The 19413-nt window shown below is 41.0% G+C and overlaps 2 protein-coding genes across 6 annotated transcripts in view; one reads left to right on the top strand and one right to left on the bottom strand.

Moving 5' to 3' along the window:
• Positions 1-1900: 1900 nt before the first annotated feature.
• Positions 1901-6273, top strand: g6pc3 (glucose-6-phosphatase catalytic subunit 3). The gene is made up of 6 exons (XM_014989915.2): positions 1901-2258; positions 3102-3208; positions 3295-3385; positions 3467-3585; positions 4384-4525; positions 4613-6273. Exons 1-6 carry the CDS (start codon positions 2041-2043, stop codon positions 4953-4955), a joined length of 1020 nt encoding a protein of 339 aa, XP_014845401.1. The 5' UTR covers positions 1901-2040; the 3' UTR covers positions 4956-6273.
• Positions 6274-6458: 185 nt separating this feature from the next.
• The window catches only part of tanc2b (tetratricopeptide repeat, ankyrin repeat and coiled-coil containing 2b), a 155341-nt gene continuing 142386 nt past the window's right edge, over positions 6459-19413 (bottom strand). For all 5 annotated transcript variants that reach the window (XM_014989907.2, XM_088016495.1, XM_088016496.1 and 2 more), the window contains 9 exons: positions 18847-18940; positions 17322-17455; positions 16804-16927; positions 16179-16354; positions 15925-16057; positions 13583-13674; positions 13240-13386; positions 12971-13071; positions 6459-12272 (listed from right to left, as the gene is read on the bottom strand). In XM_014989907.2, coding sequence (XP_014845393.1) covers positions 10211-12272; positions 12971-13071; positions 13240-13386; positions 13583-13674; positions 15925-16057; positions 16179-16354; positions 16804-16927; positions 17322-17455; positions 18847-18940 — 3063 coding nt within the window. In that variant the 3' untranslated portion in view covers positions 6459-10210. The remainder of the gene's footprint in view (positions 12273-12970; positions 13072-13239; positions 13387-13582; positions 13675-15924; positions 16058-16178; positions 16355-16803; positions 16928-17321; positions 17456-18846; positions 18941-19413) is intronic.

The following is a 19413-nucleotide window of genomic DNA, read 5'->3' as shown; positions in this document are numbered from 1 at the left end:
ATTTACTTAAAAAGTCATTTTGAAAAATAACATGATATAAAGCTTTAAAAAAAAAGCTGACATGCACCAATCAGCAGTCATGTCCACTTTTTTTCTTTTTCAGTAAAATAGACCACTTTTTTCAGTAACGACTAATCTAACGCGTTACCATTTCAAATCCAGTAATCACATTAAAGTTACTTAGCCAAATCACTGTGCGTTACTATTTTCTTTTGTAATGTACATCTTATGACTCTGTGCTACCCATTCATTCGTCCTACCTTGTGGTAATGCGCATGCGCACGACGATGCTACGTCACATACTGCTTACTCAGCAGATTTCTTATCAATAAATCACCTGAGTATTAGCGCCGACAGATAACCTTAGATATCTATCCGGGCCATGGTAGGAAAATCTGACGAGAAGCAGCCTTGCCTATGCATAATTCATTTCCAATGTGGACACAGAATGGGGTTCAGTTCAGTTCAATTCAAATTTATTTAATCAAGGACAGTACATTGAACAATAGTACATGTGGGGGAAAAAAACAGAGAAACTGTTGTTTTGTGCATAGGTTCACTAGCCTATGCACAAAATTCATTTCTTGGTTGTACCTTTATTTAAAGACAGTAATATCAGAAGTTAAAAATTCCTGTCATATACACAGGTATATCAGAATGTATATCAGAGAAAGCTAATTCTCCATATGTAGGTCTGTATAAATGAGTCTTAACGTATTTGTTTTTGTTTTAGCCAATGTTTCGTCTGGATAACAAAAACTCTTAAGATCAGTTTCCATTTTTATTCCTGAAGAGCAGAGCAGAGCCACAACAACAGGTCAACTGCTCAGAAGAACTTTCCATGTTTAAATAAAAAGGAGAGGGACAACGGTTAGGTGATGGCAGCATCATGTCAGCCAACACCCTTTTCCAGGAAGCAACCACAGCTGATCAGAACATCAGGCCCGGTGTAGCTTCTGTGGGGGAAAAAAATAACTGAGAAAACGAAAAGCTTAGTTTCTAACTAAACTTTTTAGTTAGAAAATGTTTAGTTTCTAACTAAACTGATTGTTTAGTTAGATATAGACAGGATTCCCGCTTACAACCAGAGCTATAGACAGAAGTCAGAGTTTCTCTCAGTGTTTTGTCAGCCTGGCGGGCCACCAGGCTTTATCCCCCGCAGGCTATGGGTTTTTATTTTAAATCGATATTTACTCCAGGATTCTCCTACTTTTGATATTATTGGTGGTTGGCAAACTTACTTATTATTTATATAATATGAATAATATTGTATTATAATATTAATAATATATTTCTTATATTATTTGTTATATTACTTATTAAACTTAACATTTCCACCACCACTAGACTAAAGGAAACATTTGAAGAATTGGAATAAAACAAATACATTTAACTCTAATCTGCCTTCAGAAACACAATAACCTGGTATGTTCACTGATTTAACCCCAGAGAGCCCAGATAATGTAAAGTCCTATTTCTTGTATAAAGTTTACGGTTTAAATTAATGTAAGATGTGTTTCAGCACAGGAACCATTTTTAAAATCATGAAATGCTTCTAACAAGCTTTTAAAATGAACACAACCCATTTAATTGAGACACATGCAAATGACAAATTTCACGACACATTTAAACAATTATTTTATGAGTAATTTATTTATTGTAATTTGGAACTCTTAATTCTCCATACAACCCTGGTTTCTCCGCATCGCATCCTCGCGATTTCATCATGGGAATTCAGGCACCTCTTTGGGATCTCGTTCAGTGTGATCACTTCATCTAAACAAACTTAACAATTGTTCAAAAGGGATACATCCAGACCATAAAAGTATTTTTCAAAAGAGTAGCACCGGCCAACATATAACTGTTAAAGAATCTGACGCATTAGAACAAATCATCATAACGTTTATGCCGTTTCTTCACGTTGGCTCGCACAGCTAGTCAAGCTGGCTCGGGCAAGAACGACACATCTGGAGCACACGAGGATTTCAATTTCAGTCATTATTTCTACCGATCTAATATACTTTAAAAGACGCCGTAGAAATGGAGGCGATGCACACCAAGGGTATTTGGATGGCTGAATATCTGCAGGAGCATACAAAGAACCTAGAGCAGTTCTGGCTCACCGTCACTCACTTCGGAGATCCTCAAGTAGGATTTCTGCTCGTATTCCCTTTAAGTTATTTCGTGTCTAATCGATTGGGAATTGCGGTGCTGTGGGTCTCGGCCCTGACGGAGTGGTTAAACCTGATGCTTAAATGGTAAGACCGTGGAAACGGGTAAAAGAACAAATTTTGTTTTTGGTTTACAGCTGCAGTTTAGATGCAATATGTGGGTATGTAGCATCTGAATTTCGTCTTGTACAACAATCGGCGTAACTTATTTCTCTACTCTCACGTATGTCTCCACATTTTGGTTAACATAAAATTTGAGATTCTCTTGTATTTTACTTTAGTAGACGTTGTAGCTTCCGGGACAACACCGCAGTTCCTACTCTATATGTTGTCCGTGGCGGAACAGGCTGTAGTGGAACCATAAACATATGGGAACAGACTCCACCAGAGTTCTTGAAAGACACTTAACGCCACATACGTACGGCACGTACGTCAGTGTCGACTCCATGTTGTGATTGGCATTTGGTTGAGACACACTCATTTTTCCTTGCAATTCATTTTCAACAGCTGTTGATATCGTACAAAATAAATATTTTAAAAACAAACAAACAAACAAAAAGTACCAAGCGGCTGAAATAAAAGCAACAGCTAAATACATTTAAAATAATAGTTGTGCAAGCTAATATTTAGTGGGATTTAGTTTGATTATTTTTGTAGCAACTCTGAGAGCTTTCAGTTGCTTTTGTTTTCCAGCTTTTTTTTTTTTAACTGAATGAAAAGAAACATTTAAGTGAAAGTCTAAAATCCTCCAAAAACTTGAGATAATAATTTTTTTAAAAATCTCAGTTTTGTATGCAGAAGTTAGATAGAAGTGGCTTTGTAACTCTTTTTGAACTAAAATATGCCAGTTGTTTTGTTTCTTGCCTGTTCTTGATCAACCATAAATCCCAATGGAGTTCTGGTTTTCATTGTCCTTTTGACTTCTCGTAGGGTGCTGTTTGGAGAAAGGCCATTCTGGTGGGTTGGCGAATGTCAACTATTTGTCAGCACAAAGCCCAGAATTTCCCAGTTTCCATGCACCTGTGAAACTGGCCCAGGTGAGGCAAAAACTAAACGCACCCAAGTTGTATACAGCGCCCTTCATTTGGAGTTCAGAGTTCCAGATTTGGTGTTCGTTTCTCAGGCAGTCCGTCAGGACACTCGATGGTGACTGCTGCAGTCTGGTGGGTTGTGGTGCCCCCTCTCAGCTCCTTTCTGCACTCCCGCACTCACTGGTAAACAAAACGAACAAAGTATGTTCGAAAGGAAGAGTAAGCGCAAAAGTTTTAACTGTTTTTCTTGTCTTTTGTCCACAGTTGGGAGATATCAGCTGCTCCCTATCTGATTTATGGGCTGCTGCTGGGTGCAGTTGGAATATCCAGAATCTTCATCCTTGCTCATTTTCCTCACCAGGTTGTTACTGGTATCACTGCAGGTCTGAATACAGAATTATCACACATGCTTGATATATTTACAGAAATGCCACCTGCCTATGCTGCAGAAACCCTACAATTTAAAGGCATTTAGATTGAATTATTTACATCTTCCTTACTCTGGCCTCATTAACAATAAAGTGTTAAAAAGTGGAAATTGAATCAATTTCCAAGTCTGGATGAGTTTAGGATATATGACAATAGAGTGTGGAATAAATCATTTTTATTTGAACCTTGATTTGCCACAACCTTTTTTTTTTTTGCCAACTCTGACTGTTTCGGTGTTTGGTTTCCTGACATATAAATCCAATCCAATTTTTTTAGCTCTGAAATAGGGATTTCAAAGCTGTTTTGGCTTTTTGATACCAAGATAAAAGTTTTAAACCAGTTCACTGGGTCTGATTTGTATGTCCATTCAAAGGATCTCCAGTACCGGTCTGTATTACAGAGGTTCTGAAGAAGCCTCTGACTCGAGACACTTTGTTATTGAATTATAATCTCATGAAGATGATTCTTAGACATTTCCATCATATTCTTCATAAGCTTTCTTTCTGTACAGCCACCTGTAGTGGTGAGGTTATCGACAACATTTTATTTCTGATTACAAAATTCAACTAAGGAAATAATTCTAGTGAATTATTATGAATGTTATAAACAATGCTTGAAAATTGATTATGTAAAAGCAAGGAAAATGTGTAGAATCCCTAGAAGGATCTGAATTCCTTTTTTAAGAATCTGAAAACACTGACGGAGGTTATGGTTACATATTTTTCTTACTTATTTGAACTTATTGTCTCCAGGCATCTTTCTGGGGATTTTTCTTGGCCGTAGAGTGCCAGAAGGGCGCCCCCTGTTGTTCTTTGTCAGCTTCAGCGCAGGAATGCTGTTCAGTGCTCTGATTCTGAATGTTGGCCTGCAGCTGGTTGGCATTGACCTCCTCTGGTGAGGATCTCAAACTGATGGAATATAAATCAATGCTTCGACGAGAGGCGTCCTCTCTCATGTGGTTTTATTTTGCTTATTTTAAAGGTCTGTCGCTTTGGCGAAGAAATGGTGCAGCTGTGCCGAGTGGGTCCGCTTGGACACAGTCCCGTTCTCCGCCCTGGCCCGGGACTGCGGGACCCTTGTTGGTCTGGGGCTGGCCCAGAACTGGAAGCAAGACGCATGGTGTCCGTCGATGAATCACCGCGCTCTGTCCCTGGCTGTTTCATCCATTGGGCTTTACCTCGTGTACAGCCTGCCATTCCCTGACAAATCACAGGGCCTCTTTTACTGCTTGGTCTTCGTCAAGTTCACCCTGGTGCCTCTGATTGTCATGGTGGTCAGTCCTGTGCTGGTTCACTTTTTCACAAGCAAAATGAAAAAGGATTAGAGACGCACTTCTTCACATGAGTCCAAGTTGTCTTGTCTCGAGTCTTTTACTCTTCTTACTTCTGAATGTTCCAACTTTAAACGATGTTGTATTTCAGATATAGTTCTCTGTTTAATGGTGTTAAACAGGAACCAAAAATGTATGCTCGTATTTTTTTTTATAAGTGACGTGACCAAGGGTTTTTATTTTTGGCCTGTCAAAATATTTTCATCTTTGACTATGGACTTTTGCCTCATTCGTGATTGTGAGAGAACGTTCACGCTTTCCAAATTTGTAGCAAATGTATTGTTGGTGTTCTAAGTGTTAAAAAAAGAAAACAGCTCTACTGTGCATGGGCCAACATCAGGTTTCCACTGTTTTACAGCTCTTAAAAATGAAAGTCAAAAATTGCAAATTGAACAACAATTATTCCCCTGCTGCTATAATGATCCAGTATGTTGTTTATTACAGTTGCAATAATTTATTTTATAAAAATAAATTACTGTGTAATTTATTACGTACTAATAATAGCATATGTATGACACATACAAATACATACGCGTATGTGTGCGTAATAAATACGCATTAGCAATTTTCTGGAGCTAATTGTGGGACCTTTTTGTTCCTCTGTTTCTGGAACAAAAACAGAAACATTTCCAAAAGTACCATTGTTTCTTCTGCAGTGAACTGCAACAGGAGGAGGAACTACCATATGTACTTTTTCTGGCATCTCATTAAAAGTAGTTCAATTTGTAGGAAATGTTTCATGGATAGTTTGAGATTTCAAGACCATTACATTTGAAAACCTCAGTATTCCTTAATGTAGCTTACACTGGCCCATGCACATAAGGCGACTTCAAGTTGTGTCAAATTGTTTAAAGTTTAAAGCACTTTCATGCATACCAGATGTGTCAAACGTTAGATTTCAATCACATTTTGTTTTTTTGTTTTTTTAACAAGCCCTGGTGGTCGAGATATCTGAGTCTATGTCATTTTAAACTGTAGTTTTTTCAGTCATTTACTTTTGCAGCAAAAGGAAAAAAAAAATACAAAAGCAAAACTATTTCACTGTGCAGTTCAACACCTGTTTTTTTTAATCTGGACTAGTTAGTTAAATCCTGTAGACAGCCAACTAATAAACATTCCTTGCCTGTCAGATCCCTTCCTATATACTCATAAAGTAGCTAATTAATCCAGATCCACAAAGTCTTAACACTATTTTCTTGATGGGAAGATTTATTTTTGAATTGAGGAAACACTTGTCAATGTTATTCAAATTTATCGAGATGTTCTAATATTTTTGTTTCTACAAATTAAAATTCTACTTAAAGATCCCTAAGAGAGTTGAGTCCAGATTTTTTTTTTCCAGAGTATGGAAAGAAAGAATAGCTAACATTGTGCAAAAATCTTGGTTTCATGTTGTGTTGGAGTTTGACACTCCATCACATGCAGATTAACATCTTTTTTTACCATATCTATGCAATCGACAAGTCAAAAAAATAAATGACTGACATGCATGACGTGTTTCAGTTTATAACCATTTATAAATATGTTCTTTTTTTTTAATACATAGTTTGGACTGTACATGTTACAATCAGTTATCATGAGATAAAAACACATTCTTTTTTAACATTTTTAATGAAACTTTTTATCACAGCGATCTGAAAGCTCACATTTACAGACAAGAGAACTCTGCTCAGCAAGCAAATACGTTTAAAAACTAAAATAAAGGAAATTTTTTTACTCGTCTGGTGAGGCTGAAGGAGAATGATGAGGACAGTTCGGGGACAGCAGTAGTCTCCTTATCTTAATTCCCGACACCGTATCACACACTGCTATACATGTTTCTGCTGGAGCTTCATGGAAAGAATAGAACATGCATCGGACTATTTACAGCAAACTAATATACACGTACAGCTCGAACTCGAACGCCCTTGGACTCCCGCAACCGAACGAGTCCTGTTTAAGTTAGGCATGATACAGTTTGACCTTCATTTCTCTGGTAGCTGTTGAAACAGGAGACGAGGAGGAGGTCTCTCTGTCGATCGTCTTTATCTGACATCACAAAGTAAAAAAAGCTACAGACGAAAAAGCCTATAACTTTTCTCAAATAGAACAAGAACTTGACTATTTTTGTTATTCCACATTACGATGACTCCAAATATGGAGTTTCTGGAGAAAATACCAAGCTTTATTGTTATTATTAGTCTATAATTATTCTATTCTCTTTCAGCAGATTTCTATTATTTCCAACATTTGTGCATTTAAGAAGCTGTTCTTACATAGACTTTTTTTTTTTTTTTGGAACAAGGTGAAACATGATTTGGCCTTTAAAAAAAAACAAAAAAAAAAAAAACGAACCCACAAATCCGAGCCGGATCGAGCGCAGTATCTAAACCGCTATATACAGCTTGTGCTAGAAAGTCTATACATCCTCGCCAGTTTTTAAAAACGTCGTTCTCTCCTCATACCGTCACTCACCACCAAGCTGAAAAAATTATACAGTAATGGACGGTCTGGCCGCATCGGACGCACACCCACGCTCTCCAAATTCACCAAGCGCAACAACCAAAGTAGATAAAATATATAAAGTGCACCCTTAGTTCAAAGTGTAAGACGCATTCATAGGGCAGAACTGGCTGGGGGAAAAAAAAAAAAAAAATCATGAAAATAATAAAGTAGAAGAGGGAGAAATGTTTACCAGGAGCTGGTGAGGAGGAGGGGTGGTGGGGAGATGCATTTGCTTGCTTGTAACCTTTGAGCACTAACCCATCACCATTTCGAAGGAGGGACAGAACCAAACTTCAATTGTACTGTCAATGTTAAACTTCCAGTTAATTACTCATCGTTTACTCAGGCAAAACTGTTTTATTGCAATCAAAGCTGACCTCTGTTCTGTAATTCCAACAACTAGAGCCACTAATTAATAACGAATAACTAACATACTGCAGCCGAATGGCTCTATGGACAGTGGATCTACAGTGACTCTTTAGAAAAATCTGGTTTTTAATGACGTTAAAAAAATGACTTCAAAACATCTCTCTACTGAACAGAAAAATAAACTAATCTGTTTGGAAATAATAATAAAAAAACTAAAAAAAATCCTGGTGGCATAAGTGTGTTTAGCTTTAGACAAATGCTTTCTTGGACTCTTCAGTTTCAGCATTCAGTGTTATTGAAATTCACTTCCACGATCAATTATATTGAATTTGTTTAACATTTGGATCCTTTAGCTAACCTATAAAGGGATCTCACTGTACAAAAGTATCCCTAAACCCAGCAGAAACAAAGTAAATTGAGTGTCATCTTGGGGAAACAACTATCTAAATGTATTTACATTTTACTCCAAAATGGAAAACAAGGCAAGGGAAAACATTTCATAAGCATTAAAGCAAATAAAGTCTTTTTATAATTGCTCAGCAGCTTTTTGCATGTTTCCACTGACAGTTTCATGGTTTATCTTTGGTGATGTGCAACTGCTTTAAGGTTGGAAGGTTCTCTTTGCAATCACCCTAATACTTAGCTCACTCCATTAGATTCAAGTTGGGATTCTGGCCACTCCAAAATGTTACTACTTCCAGTCTGAAAAAAAAGGTAAAATCAAGAGATGACTTTAAGCATTAAAGCCAGTAGCAAAACATTATAGATTAATGGGGGCGGGAGGGAACAAAACTTCAGCTTTTGGGCCACATCCTGTGGCTTCTCTTAAAAAGGAAATGTTTTTTGAGAATGTGGATAAAATTATAAATCAGTCAGTTGTGACCTCAAATCTTCAGATATCTTGTAGCTAAAATGAAGATGCATTCCGATTTTCAATATCATAGTGAGTCCAAAGAAAATGGACCTCTGTTTTCTTTGAGGTCCGGATGAAAAGTAAAGTTTTGGAACGGCTGAGCCAGAATCCAGAACTAAATCAGACATAAGATCTGAAGAGAGCTGTGGACAAGGGATGTCCTCACAATCTGACAGATTTAGAGAACTTTTAGAATGGACTAATGCCAAGAATGCTGAACACTGTACAGTCATTAAAAAAAAAGATTCTCAAAGAATTAGTTCACACACATGCAACCAGGTTATTTAGGTTATTGCACCCGTTTATTAAAAAAATGTGTCCCTAAAATATATTCAGTTGGGCTACTTTTTTAACGTCACAATAACCAAACAGTCGTATAGGACTGAGTATACGTTTATAAACCCGTTGTAACAGATATGTTGCCAAGTAAAAGATAAAATTTAGAATTTTTTTGTTGTTTTTAGCATGCACAAATCCACAAAGAAGTTGCAGCCTGACCATTTTTTTTGATAATCTGAGTAAGAATTTTAATTATTAACCAGTTGTAATAAAGTTTCATTTTGGGAAATATTACCAATCCTTTGGTTTTTTTGGTTTTTTCCTTGTGTTTGAAAAAAAAAAAAAAGCTGAAATGTAAAACATGCGGTCTACTTCTGATCAATTTAGTCCCCTCCACAAAGAATAAATCGACAACTTCAATCTTAAACAGTTTGCGATTTTAAGCAATTGCTTGCATCTTTCGAAGCAACAATGTATCAAAGCTTGCCTGTCCCTCATTTTTCATCGGTCAATTTTTCCACCTCCACTCCACACGACTAGCAGTGTGACACAGTAGCAGGGCTAACAGAATAAACTTTAAAATGCAAACTATTCTTTGTTTCATTTTCTATGTACAATATATAACTTAATTATAAATATTGTCATTTTTCTCTAAGTACTGAGTCGTAGAACCTTTTGCTTTTTCAGAGCAATGTACAGTATTGAACAGATAATATTGTAGTACATAGAATAGAGCCTACACAGCAACCTTGGTTAAGAGCACACTTTGAAAGAACAGAAGATGAGCAGAGAGTCCACGAGCAGAGTCTGATGAGGAGCACGGTCACTCTTTCAGTCCCATCTGGGGTGGTCACTTGTGGTCGCGTTGTGCCACTCTAAGTCTTGGAAGTGCACTGGTCAAAGAATGAAATGAGAACTCAGAAACTTTCTGTTGTTCGGCCTGTGTGCAGATTATGATGATGACGATGAAATGATCATTTCAGTATCAGTTATGTTTTTTTTTTTTCATATAGGATTGCGTCTAAAAGCCTAAATGTGGTTTTCTCTCTTTGACTGGAGTTGTGTCTCTTAAGAGTTCTTTTGCATGAGTTTCTCCATGACACATACACAGATCACATGTCACATTTTTTTGTTTGTTTTTTTTTTTAGATAAATATTCTTCCACCCTCACTTCTACTGACGCGCCAAAGTCCAAACTGTCCACTCACACATTCGACTCCACAAATGGTCTCTTTGGTTTGATGGGGGAGGTGGGGCCTTGGGTCCGGGAGTCACGTGACAGCTGGCGGTACATGTTGTCCTGGTAGGCCTGTGCCACTGGCAGAGTCCTCGCCACCTTCACGTCGGGGTAGGTGGGCACCTGGCTGACCCGTTCCAGAATATCACCAGTGCCCCGGGATCCGTTGGCCAGCTTTCCCAGTGAGGAGGGCTGCGTCTGGGAGTAGTAGTCCTCCTCCAACAGGTGTCCATTTTGGGCATTGTTGGTCTTGTTGTAGTAGGCGATGTTGCCCAGAGATGCCGGGGGACTGTAGGTGGAGCCCTGCTGGACTAGCTGCCCAGGGGAGGTCGGGCTAATAGCAGAATCCATGGAGGTCATGGGCCTGGACCGTACGGGCTGATGCAGGTACTGTTGAGTCCGAGCGGTCTTGTCTATGATCCCCATGAAAGGCGTATTCCTGGAGCGGGTGGTTTCGCCCTGATACAGACCGCCGCTCTGAGAGGGAGAGATCGGGGAGATGTCGTCACAGGTGCGCTCGTATGTGGCTTGCAAGGGGATCTCCATCTGCTGAATAGACGTGGAGGGCCTAAAGGCCTGAGCTATGTTGGAAGTAGACCCAGCCGAGATGTTGTTGCTAGAGGGGGAGAATCGCAGGCCTACACTCTGAGAATGGATGAGAGGCCTGGGGGTGGGCACGTGCTGCTTCATCTCAGTAGTATTGGCACTCACGGGACGTCTCACCATGTGGGGGATCTCAGGAGAGCCCAGCTGACAGGGAGGCATGGCGTTTGCACGCTCCAGAACGTGTTCAGAGACTGGGTAGTAGGCTGCAGACTGGCTGCGGCTTATCTGAGGTGTCTGGCTGTAGCGGATGCCCCCCGGGCCCCCGCTGCTGGCGCGGTAGGCAGAGGAGGGGCGCTGGGGTAGCTCATCTTTCAACAGGTTTGACTCCATTACCCCTCCTCGGCCGCCGTGCTGACAGAGGGCCCCAGAGCTGAGGCTGGCCTGGACCTGGGGCATGGACCGCCCGTCCAGGGACGGCTGGTACACCAGGCGGCTCTCCACATCCACTGAGCCCCCCTGATAGCGACCGCCAATGGAGTGGCCCATTGGACCACTAAAGCTGTTGCCCAAGACGTTGGGCTGGTTTGTGCGGACGATTTGGGCAATAGAGGGTTGGAGGCGAAGACCTTGGGCTTGGTGATGCTGGGAGGATATCGACGGCTGTGAGGTCAGCTGGAATGAACGCTGGCTGCTCATCTTGGACAGGGGAGATTTGGGTCGTCCAGGGAGCTGCTCTGTCTGGTAGCGCACCGGAGACCCAGATTGCGATCTGTACAAGCAAACGCTTTCCAACGGTGGACTAGCTCTGTACTGAGCAGCCCGACGTAAAGGAGAAGGCGGTGGGCTCTGGTGATCCATCCCCTGACCCCCGCTGCCCATCGGAGGTGGGCTGAAGCGGTAGGACTGTTGGTGCACTGGGGAAGTGTGAGGAGGGCTGTGTCGGTAGTGGGAGTTTTGATGAGTCGGAGAGAGAGAGGGCGATGGGGGCTGGTATGAACCTCGAGTTGGGGAGGACATAGAGGAGGAGGTCGGGAGGTATTCATAAGGCTGGCCCATGGGTGAGCCCCCAGCTAAATAAATCTGATCCGGGTGTGTGGGGGAGAGAGGTGGGCTTTGTATGATGGGAAGACTTGACGGATTGGTGAGAGATTCTGGAGGTGGTAGTGCCAAAGACATGGCCTCCAGCTCCTGCTCTAAGTAGTCCTCGTCCTCAAACAGGTCCTGGACGGGCTCCATGTCCTCCAGGCGGGGCTCAGGTGGAGGGGGAAGAGGCATGGACAGGGACAGGGACTCCTCCTCCTCTGGAGGGGGTGTTGGGGGAGGTGAGGGTGGAGGCTCCAACTCCATGTCCTGCTGCTGGTGTTCTTCCTGGTTGAGCTGATGATATTCCTCCTCCACCCTCTGGAGGAGTCGCTGGATTTCTCTGTTATTTGGACATAGTTTTATGGCTTCATTTAGGTCCTCTAAGGCTTCGGGAAATTGTCTGAAAACAAGACAAAAATTAGATTTTTTTTTTTTAGAGAAAAGGTCCACAACACACACACACACACACACACACACACACACAGAGTATGAGTACATCTAAAAAATATAATAAAAGAATTGAAGATGGTAAAGAATATTTTCGCCACCTTCCTTTTTGTACCCGCCAGGGAAATATTTTTGAGAGCCAATCATTTTGAAGTAATTGTCGAATAACTGATCCAATCACATGCTGATTAAACTGGAACAGACGGTAAAATGTTTTAGCTTCAGCTAAATTTTAAAATCGTCTGGTTGTTATTCCTGCTATTAGCTTTCGGTATCTCTGCCAATTTTATATTTGTCTTATTAGTTTTACTAACCTTGATTTTATTTCTATTTTGTCATCTACCTTTCTGTGATGCCTCAGCTTTGGGCAGCTGAGGCTGTTGTAAATGTGCTATATAAATAAACATTGACTTGACTACAAAGTTAACATATTATGTTTTAAAATACAATATAACATGCCTAACTTTACAATTGACATAAATTATACTACGAATAGACAATTCTATGATCATTTTCAAAGACAAGAATGGTCTCAGGTCCACACAACGTTACCAATCAAAGGTTTTATTAGATGCACAAGGTGTGCCTGAGAGAAAACACTTCAAACGACAAAACCCTTTCAATGGATCTTAGGAGGATGGAGAGAGGTACCTGCTGCTACGTTTGGCGCGTGCTCTGGCATAATAGGCCTCATACGATTTTGGTTTCAGTTCAAGTGCCTTGGTAGCAAATTCCTCAGCCATCCCAAAGTCCTGCAAAGATTGAAATGCGTAAAAAAAAAAATGTGATGAACTGGATTAAAAACATGAAATGACTAATACAAAATAATCCAATCCCAGTCCGTTGACTCTTTTATGCTTTTCATCTCAGCCATTTTGGGTAGTTCTCCACTAGTCAGAGCAGATTAATCACAGACTTACATTCATTTTCCTCCGACATCGGGACAGGTTGAGGAACAGTGATACTTTGAGTTCCCTGAATGTCTTGAGGTCCTCACTAAAGCCTTCACGTGGAAACTTTTTCAGAGCGTATTGGTAACGTTGAGTAGCCTCCTTCACCTTCCCCTTCTGTTGGAAGAAAAAAAAACCCCACAGTCTTTAATTTCCATCCATACAGTATCATTTTGTGTCCTATCCTATGCTTCTATGCCATGCTGAGAGTCTTACTTATATTATTATTCAAATTTGCAGAATAATAATCTGAAAAAACATTTAATTCAAAGGATGAAATATGCACATTAGACTGAAACTCTTGTTCTCTAACCTTGTAGAAGCTGTCCCCCTCCTCAATGAGCTTGCTGAGTAAGATGATCATGATGTCTGGTTTTGAGGTGGCCATGGCCCACGTGGCTGGACCTGCACAACACAGGACGGAGAGGATGACAGCAAAAACGTGGTGAGAAAGACAGGTGGCTGAATAAAAATCTAAAGGGCGTGGGAAGGAGGAAGGAAAGTTTAACTAGGAGACGCACCACAAACAACAGTAAGACCACAAGAATCAGGACAACAGTCAAAAATGGGGAATGGAAGAGAGAAAACAGGCAATCGAATGCAGAGGAAAGATAAAACACATCTGCTCTAAAACCTCAATGTGACCTCGCTTTGAAACTTCAGGCTTCAGTCAAAAAAATGTTTGCAAATGCTCCATTTTTAATTTTGAAAAGAACTCCTGAAAGCAATCACAAAAATAGTCCAATCGGTTTAAAAAGAAAAAAAGAGATTTCATGTCGTGTAATGGATCAAACATCTGCAAACAGAACTTGGTTAAAGCAAACTTCTAACAGAATTTGTGAAATCATCATTTGAAAATCGTATCTTGCATTTCAGCCACAATAGAGGAGATCCATAAAGGGGGGGGGGGGGGGATATTTTTACAGCACTGTAAGTTCATCTGGTTTCCACATGAAAAAAACAAACAAACTCAGAAACAAACAAACAAACAAAAAAAAAAACAACCCAGCGGACGGATTTGTTGCCAACTAGTGTGTGTGTGTTGCATCCGTGCAAAAGCAGCTTTTGACACACACATATACACACACACCAAGCGATGAAAACTATATGAGAACTTGCACAAGTAGACATAGTGCAGGTGTGGTGAACAGCACACGGCAAGCAGTGTTGATGGGGTTGGGGGGGATGATCTGTAGATGTTAACTGTCCACTGAGCTGCAGGTTGAAGGAGAAATGCTGCTGAAACAGCCAGGCTGACACAGAAGGAACACCTGAAGGATGACCGTGGGCTTCCACTGCAGTCTACAAACACATGCACATTGGGAAAATCACTTCCACATAAGCCGTAATGCGCGTTCCTGTTCATGCATTTGCGAGGTGAGAGGATATTTCAGCATGATGTCGCAGGCTGGAGGCCGGGCATGCTTTTATGAAACCACTTTGGCGTTAGCATCTACCTCTAGACAATCCCGAGCTCGCCACTGTCACTGCTAATACCTTTTAGCATGTTATTATTTGTCAGTTTGAGAAGGATTTTGGTAGCTAAGCTCGCCTGCTGACACTTAGGACCACACAGACAACACAGAGAGAGGAGATAGAGCTGTCAAAATGCCTGGTAGGGTGAGAGGTCGACAGCCTTGGCTTTACCTCGGGGCCGACTGGGCAGCGTCTGACATCCTGGCGCCGGTGAAAGAGGCAGGGAGGGGGTTGGAGTGGAGGCAAGAGTGAGGTGGTAGAGGGTGAGTGGGTGGGGACGGGATTGCCGGAGAAAAATAGTGGCGTGGGAGTGCAAAAAAGTGTAAGAGGAAAGAGAGAGAGCAGGTGGGTGAGAGAGAGGAAGAGGTGGTGGTGGTGGATGTTGTGGAGGAGAGGTGAGAAAAGGAACACAAGCAGCAGTGAGAAGCGAAGGAGGTAAGTGCCTCAGCAAAAAGAAAAAAAAAGAAAAGAAAAACAGATACCGAAAAGAAACACCGCAGGCGCTAATAAGAACCTGTCTCTGAATAACTGCAGAGGAATGGAGAACGAAGATGAGATTGAGAGAGAAAAAAGCGACAGAGACAAACAGAGGCACTGAGAGAAAATGATAAAAAGAGGAAAGCAAAAAACAAAACAAAAAAAAAACAGCAGTACAGTTGTATTATAATAATAATAATAATAAAAAGACACATCAGAGCTATAGATAGCTGAGAAGAGGCAGCAGTAAGCAGGGGGTAGAGTCCATGGCTTGTTGTTGCCACAGAATACAGCAAAGAGAAAGATGCATGTAGAGGAAAAACAGGAGGACTTTCATCTACGGAGTCACCCTTTGCAACCTTTCCATGCAGCTCATTCTCCAACTGCACTGCAGGATGTTGGACCAAGATGCTACTTTAACTTTTGTTTCATACCCCTTGAACTCTTTCATGTTTTCTCAAGTTTGTCAACTACAAACTTAGTGTAGGGGAATTAGATGTGAAAGATCAACAATTATGAAGTATGTCTCTACTAGTTTAATACATTGTAAAGGGCCATAATGTTGAAAGGCCCAAGGCCTGTGAGTTCTTCTCTGATGCACCGTGTCTTAAAACATTCCCTTTATGATGTCAAAGATGCTGCAAGCTGCAACCATGGTGCGCCTCACTATAAGGCTCCTCAGTCTCTCAGAACTTTTCTTACCAATCTTGGCTCCTTTCTTGAGCAGGGCCACCACCACCGACGTGTTTCTGCAGCCCACTGCTCGGTCCAGAGGACGCATGCCGCTGTAGTCGACGTGCTCTATCATGGCCCCATGGTCGACCAAGAACTGGACCTGGGGGCGGGGGGAAAGTTCATACACTGGGAAAAAAAAACTGATTCCAACGTAAATGGCAAAATACAGTAGCCATATGAGAGCAAATTGGTTAAAAATGTAATTTTTGTATCTTTCCTACCACGTCAGAGTCGCCGTAGAAGGCTGCTAGGTCGAGGGGCGTGCGTCCGTTCTTGTCTGCGTGGTCAGTGGCAGAGCCGCTCTCCACTAGGTAGCGGACCACGGGTAGATGTCCTTTCAGACAGGCCCAACTCAGTGCAGTCAGACCCTCCTTATCCATCAGAGGCAGAGAAGCTCCTGGGAAAAGTAACAGTAGCAGCTACACCTTTAATTTGACTGACATTAACTGAAACTATGCTCATTGTTTCTCTAATTGATGCATAGTTTTACTAAAATTGGTGGAAACATAAAAATCTACTAAACACTTCTCATTTCAAAAGTTCATTTTGAAGTTTTAACCACTGGTGAATGCTTTTTTTTTTATTTTTTTATTTTTTTTTATATATTAATGATCTCTTATTCAAACATTTTTTGTCCCCCCCACAAAAAAAAATAGCGCAAAATCTTCTTCAGATTTTGCGCTATTTCAACTCAGCTTATACAGAATACGTGCTGAGTATTTAAACATTTGTCTAGTTTTCGGTTGTTATAAACGTCTAATGGTGAAAGTAAAGGCAAACTAGCATCATCGAGCTAATGTTTTCTGCCATCTTCCAGTTCATTAACGTTTTACTGGGACTTTGTACCTTGGGAGAGTAAAAACTCAACCGTTCCCAGATGTCCCTCTGAGGCGGCCATCATTAGAGGCGTGCGGCCCTGCTTATCAGCCATGTTGATGTCGGCTCCATGAGTGAGAAGGAGGTCTACAATCTGCAAATAACAAAAAAATATACATCAAATGCACAATCTAAACTTTGAACTAAACGACTCGTAGTTCGTTTATAAGTTCACTTTAACCTTACAAAGACAAATTTTTCATTTTGTCCAGGGACAGCTGATGAAAAAGAGTCAATTAGAAAATTCTGTTAATTACTTTGCATTGTCCCTACCAAGTAAATGAATACATTTCAAATTTAAAACAAGGAAATGTTCAGTCTTATGGGAAAATATTTTTGTTTTTGCAAGATTGCGTACAAAGATAACAGCATGGACAGCGACCTGGATCAATGAGGAATCTAGCCAACAATCAAAACTAGCAACTTGGGAAACTTGGATCACAGATAACAGATGGAAGTTTACAAAGTGAGACAATGCTGTCGCTGACCTGCCAGTGCCCGTGTCTGACGGCGCTGAAGAGTGGAACAATGCCTCGTCTGTTGGGCTGAGCCACGGCGGCGCCCTGCTCCAGTAAGAGGCGGCAAACCTCCAGCTTCCCGCGACCCGAGGCTGCCGTCAGAGCTGATGGCAAACATACACAGACCAACAAGAAACAAGAGAGTAATGTTAGAAATTCATGCATCATTGTTTATTTTTTTATTTTTATTTCTTTTTTGCCTTTGATAAGGTAACATGCTTCACCCTCTACAACTCATCTAAAATTCTTCTTTCCAAAGATTGGTTTTCTGCGTTGACACACTTCTGGAAAGTTGCTTTATGCGAGGCCTGTACACTTATGAACATTTATTATCTCATCTATCTCATCTTCAATTGAAGATTGGACTTCAATTGATTCCTTGTAAATTTTCCCCAATGACTTTTGCTTCTCAATCCTCTCAGTTTTCCTTCCACTTAGCTTTCTGTTATAATGCTGGGATACAGAAATTTGCGCAGTCAGCTTCTTTAGCACAGACCTTATGCGGTTCACCCTGTTCAACACCTGCCTAGTCGTCACTAATGTATTTTGGAATATAAAGTTGTTTTCTTATTGGATTTTAATGCTATAATCACCAAAGGAACTGCTTTCAGTTTTTCTCACGTTGGCTATACAGAATCGCCAATATAAGTTAGCTTTTGAACTATATTCAAATGAATTGTTTTAAACTTAAAAATGTTTTGGAAAACATAAATGCTGCATTGGAAAAACCGCAATCTTCCCCGATACATTATCCTGATAATCGAGGAGAGATTTGTCTCATTCAGTGATAATAATTAGGATTTTTCAAAAGCATGACCTTGTTTCTAACACTGAAAGCGGTTGCTGCCCTGTTGGGATGACCTTGCATCAGCTTATTTATTTTCTACTGCAGAACACCTTGGAGATAAGGTGTGTAGCTGGGTATATTTCCCCGCGTCACTCTTTAAAAACCGGCTCTCAGAGCATCTGTTGGCCTTCTCATCCTTTACAAAATGATAAATATGTGACTGAGTGAGAGCACGTTCCCGCCTCGGCAGACATTCGCGAACAGCAGTTTCCACGCCGCAGCTGGGGGAAGAAAGATTGTAATGAGGTTTTGTAGCTGCAGGTTACAATGATGCATTACATTTCTCAGCACCCTGCCACAGCACAATCAGACTAGTCATTTGAAAGCCCCCCTGGAGCGACTGCTTCTCCTCCCCACCCCTTTCTCCCTGCTTGTGAGCGACACCTCTGACTGCATCGTCATCAGCCTCTGACGCAGCAGCAGCAGCGGCGCGCAGGCAGACGCAACGAGCGAGATCGCTTACATCCGCACTGCAGCGCTCTTGCCTCTTGGCGACATTCAGGAAGCACCCTCTCTAAGAAAAACAGTGCCTGTCTGGAGAGACCCCAGGACGTTCTCTCCTGCAGGACTTCACGTCAAGACATCTTTTGCGATTGATTTTTGCGCCGGGTTTTGTGTGTAATGCGGCGGTGTTGAAGGTATTCCCACCTGTCTCTCCCCACAGGGAGTCAAAGTTATTGATCTGAGCACGCTCCACTTCCTCTTCATCTTTCTCTGGCAGGTCCAGCAGGTAGGAAACAATCTGATGGAAGAAAACACAAAAGAAGCCACACATTAACATCCTGGTTCACTTTAATATCTCCATTTTCTTTTTCTTTTTTTTTTTTTGTTAAATCACATGTTTCTCCTCTTATGTGCAGTCTTGATCTCAGTCTAATCTTATGCTTCCATGTGTTAGGTGTATGAATATTTGGGATGTGGAGTTTCTTTCCACCACAACCCATTTAAAGGATACTGCAAAAGTATTCAAAAACGTCAATGTATTTTATTCAGGATTTTATGTTCCACTTCACAACAACCAATTGTGCAGTGGATGCAAAATGACACATGGCTTTCATTTTTTTCCCTCCTTTTATTTTTTTTTTTTTTTTACAAATAAAAGTCTGGAAAGTGTGTGTGCATTTGTCTTTGCCGTGTTTTTCTTATTTAATTTGATGGTTTTCTGAGTTTGCTCGATGAACGCGCCTGAAGTTACAGAAAATACTACAGGAAGAT

Source organism: Poecilia mexicana, unplaced genomic scaffold (assembly GCF_051168715.1).
Source record: "Poecilia mexicana isolate PSO_F unplaced genomic scaffold, ASM5116871v1 scaffold_19, whole genome shotgun sequence".
NCBI classification, from domain to species: Eukaryota; Metazoa; Chordata; class Actinopteri; order Cyprinodontiformes; family Poeciliidae; genus Poecilia; species Poecilia mexicana.
The sequence above is the reverse complement of the archived record's forward strand: the minus strand, read 5'-3'. Positions and strand labels throughout refer to the sequence as shown.

Bases quoted from the DNA above. Each gene is read 5' to 3' on its own strand.
- g6pc3 (XM_014989915.2), top strand. From the start codon at position 2,041: ATGGAGGCGATGCACACCAAGGGTATTTGGATGGCTGAATATCTGCAG. The intron at 2,259-3,101 runs GTAAGACCGTGG...GACTTCTCGTAG, and splicing joins TTAAACCTGATGCTTAAATG to GGTGCTGTTTGGAGAAAGGC. The intron at 3,209-3,294 runs GTGAGGCAAAAA...TTCGTTTCTCAG, and splicing joins CACCTGTGAAACTGGCCCAG to GCAGTCCGTCAGGACACTCG.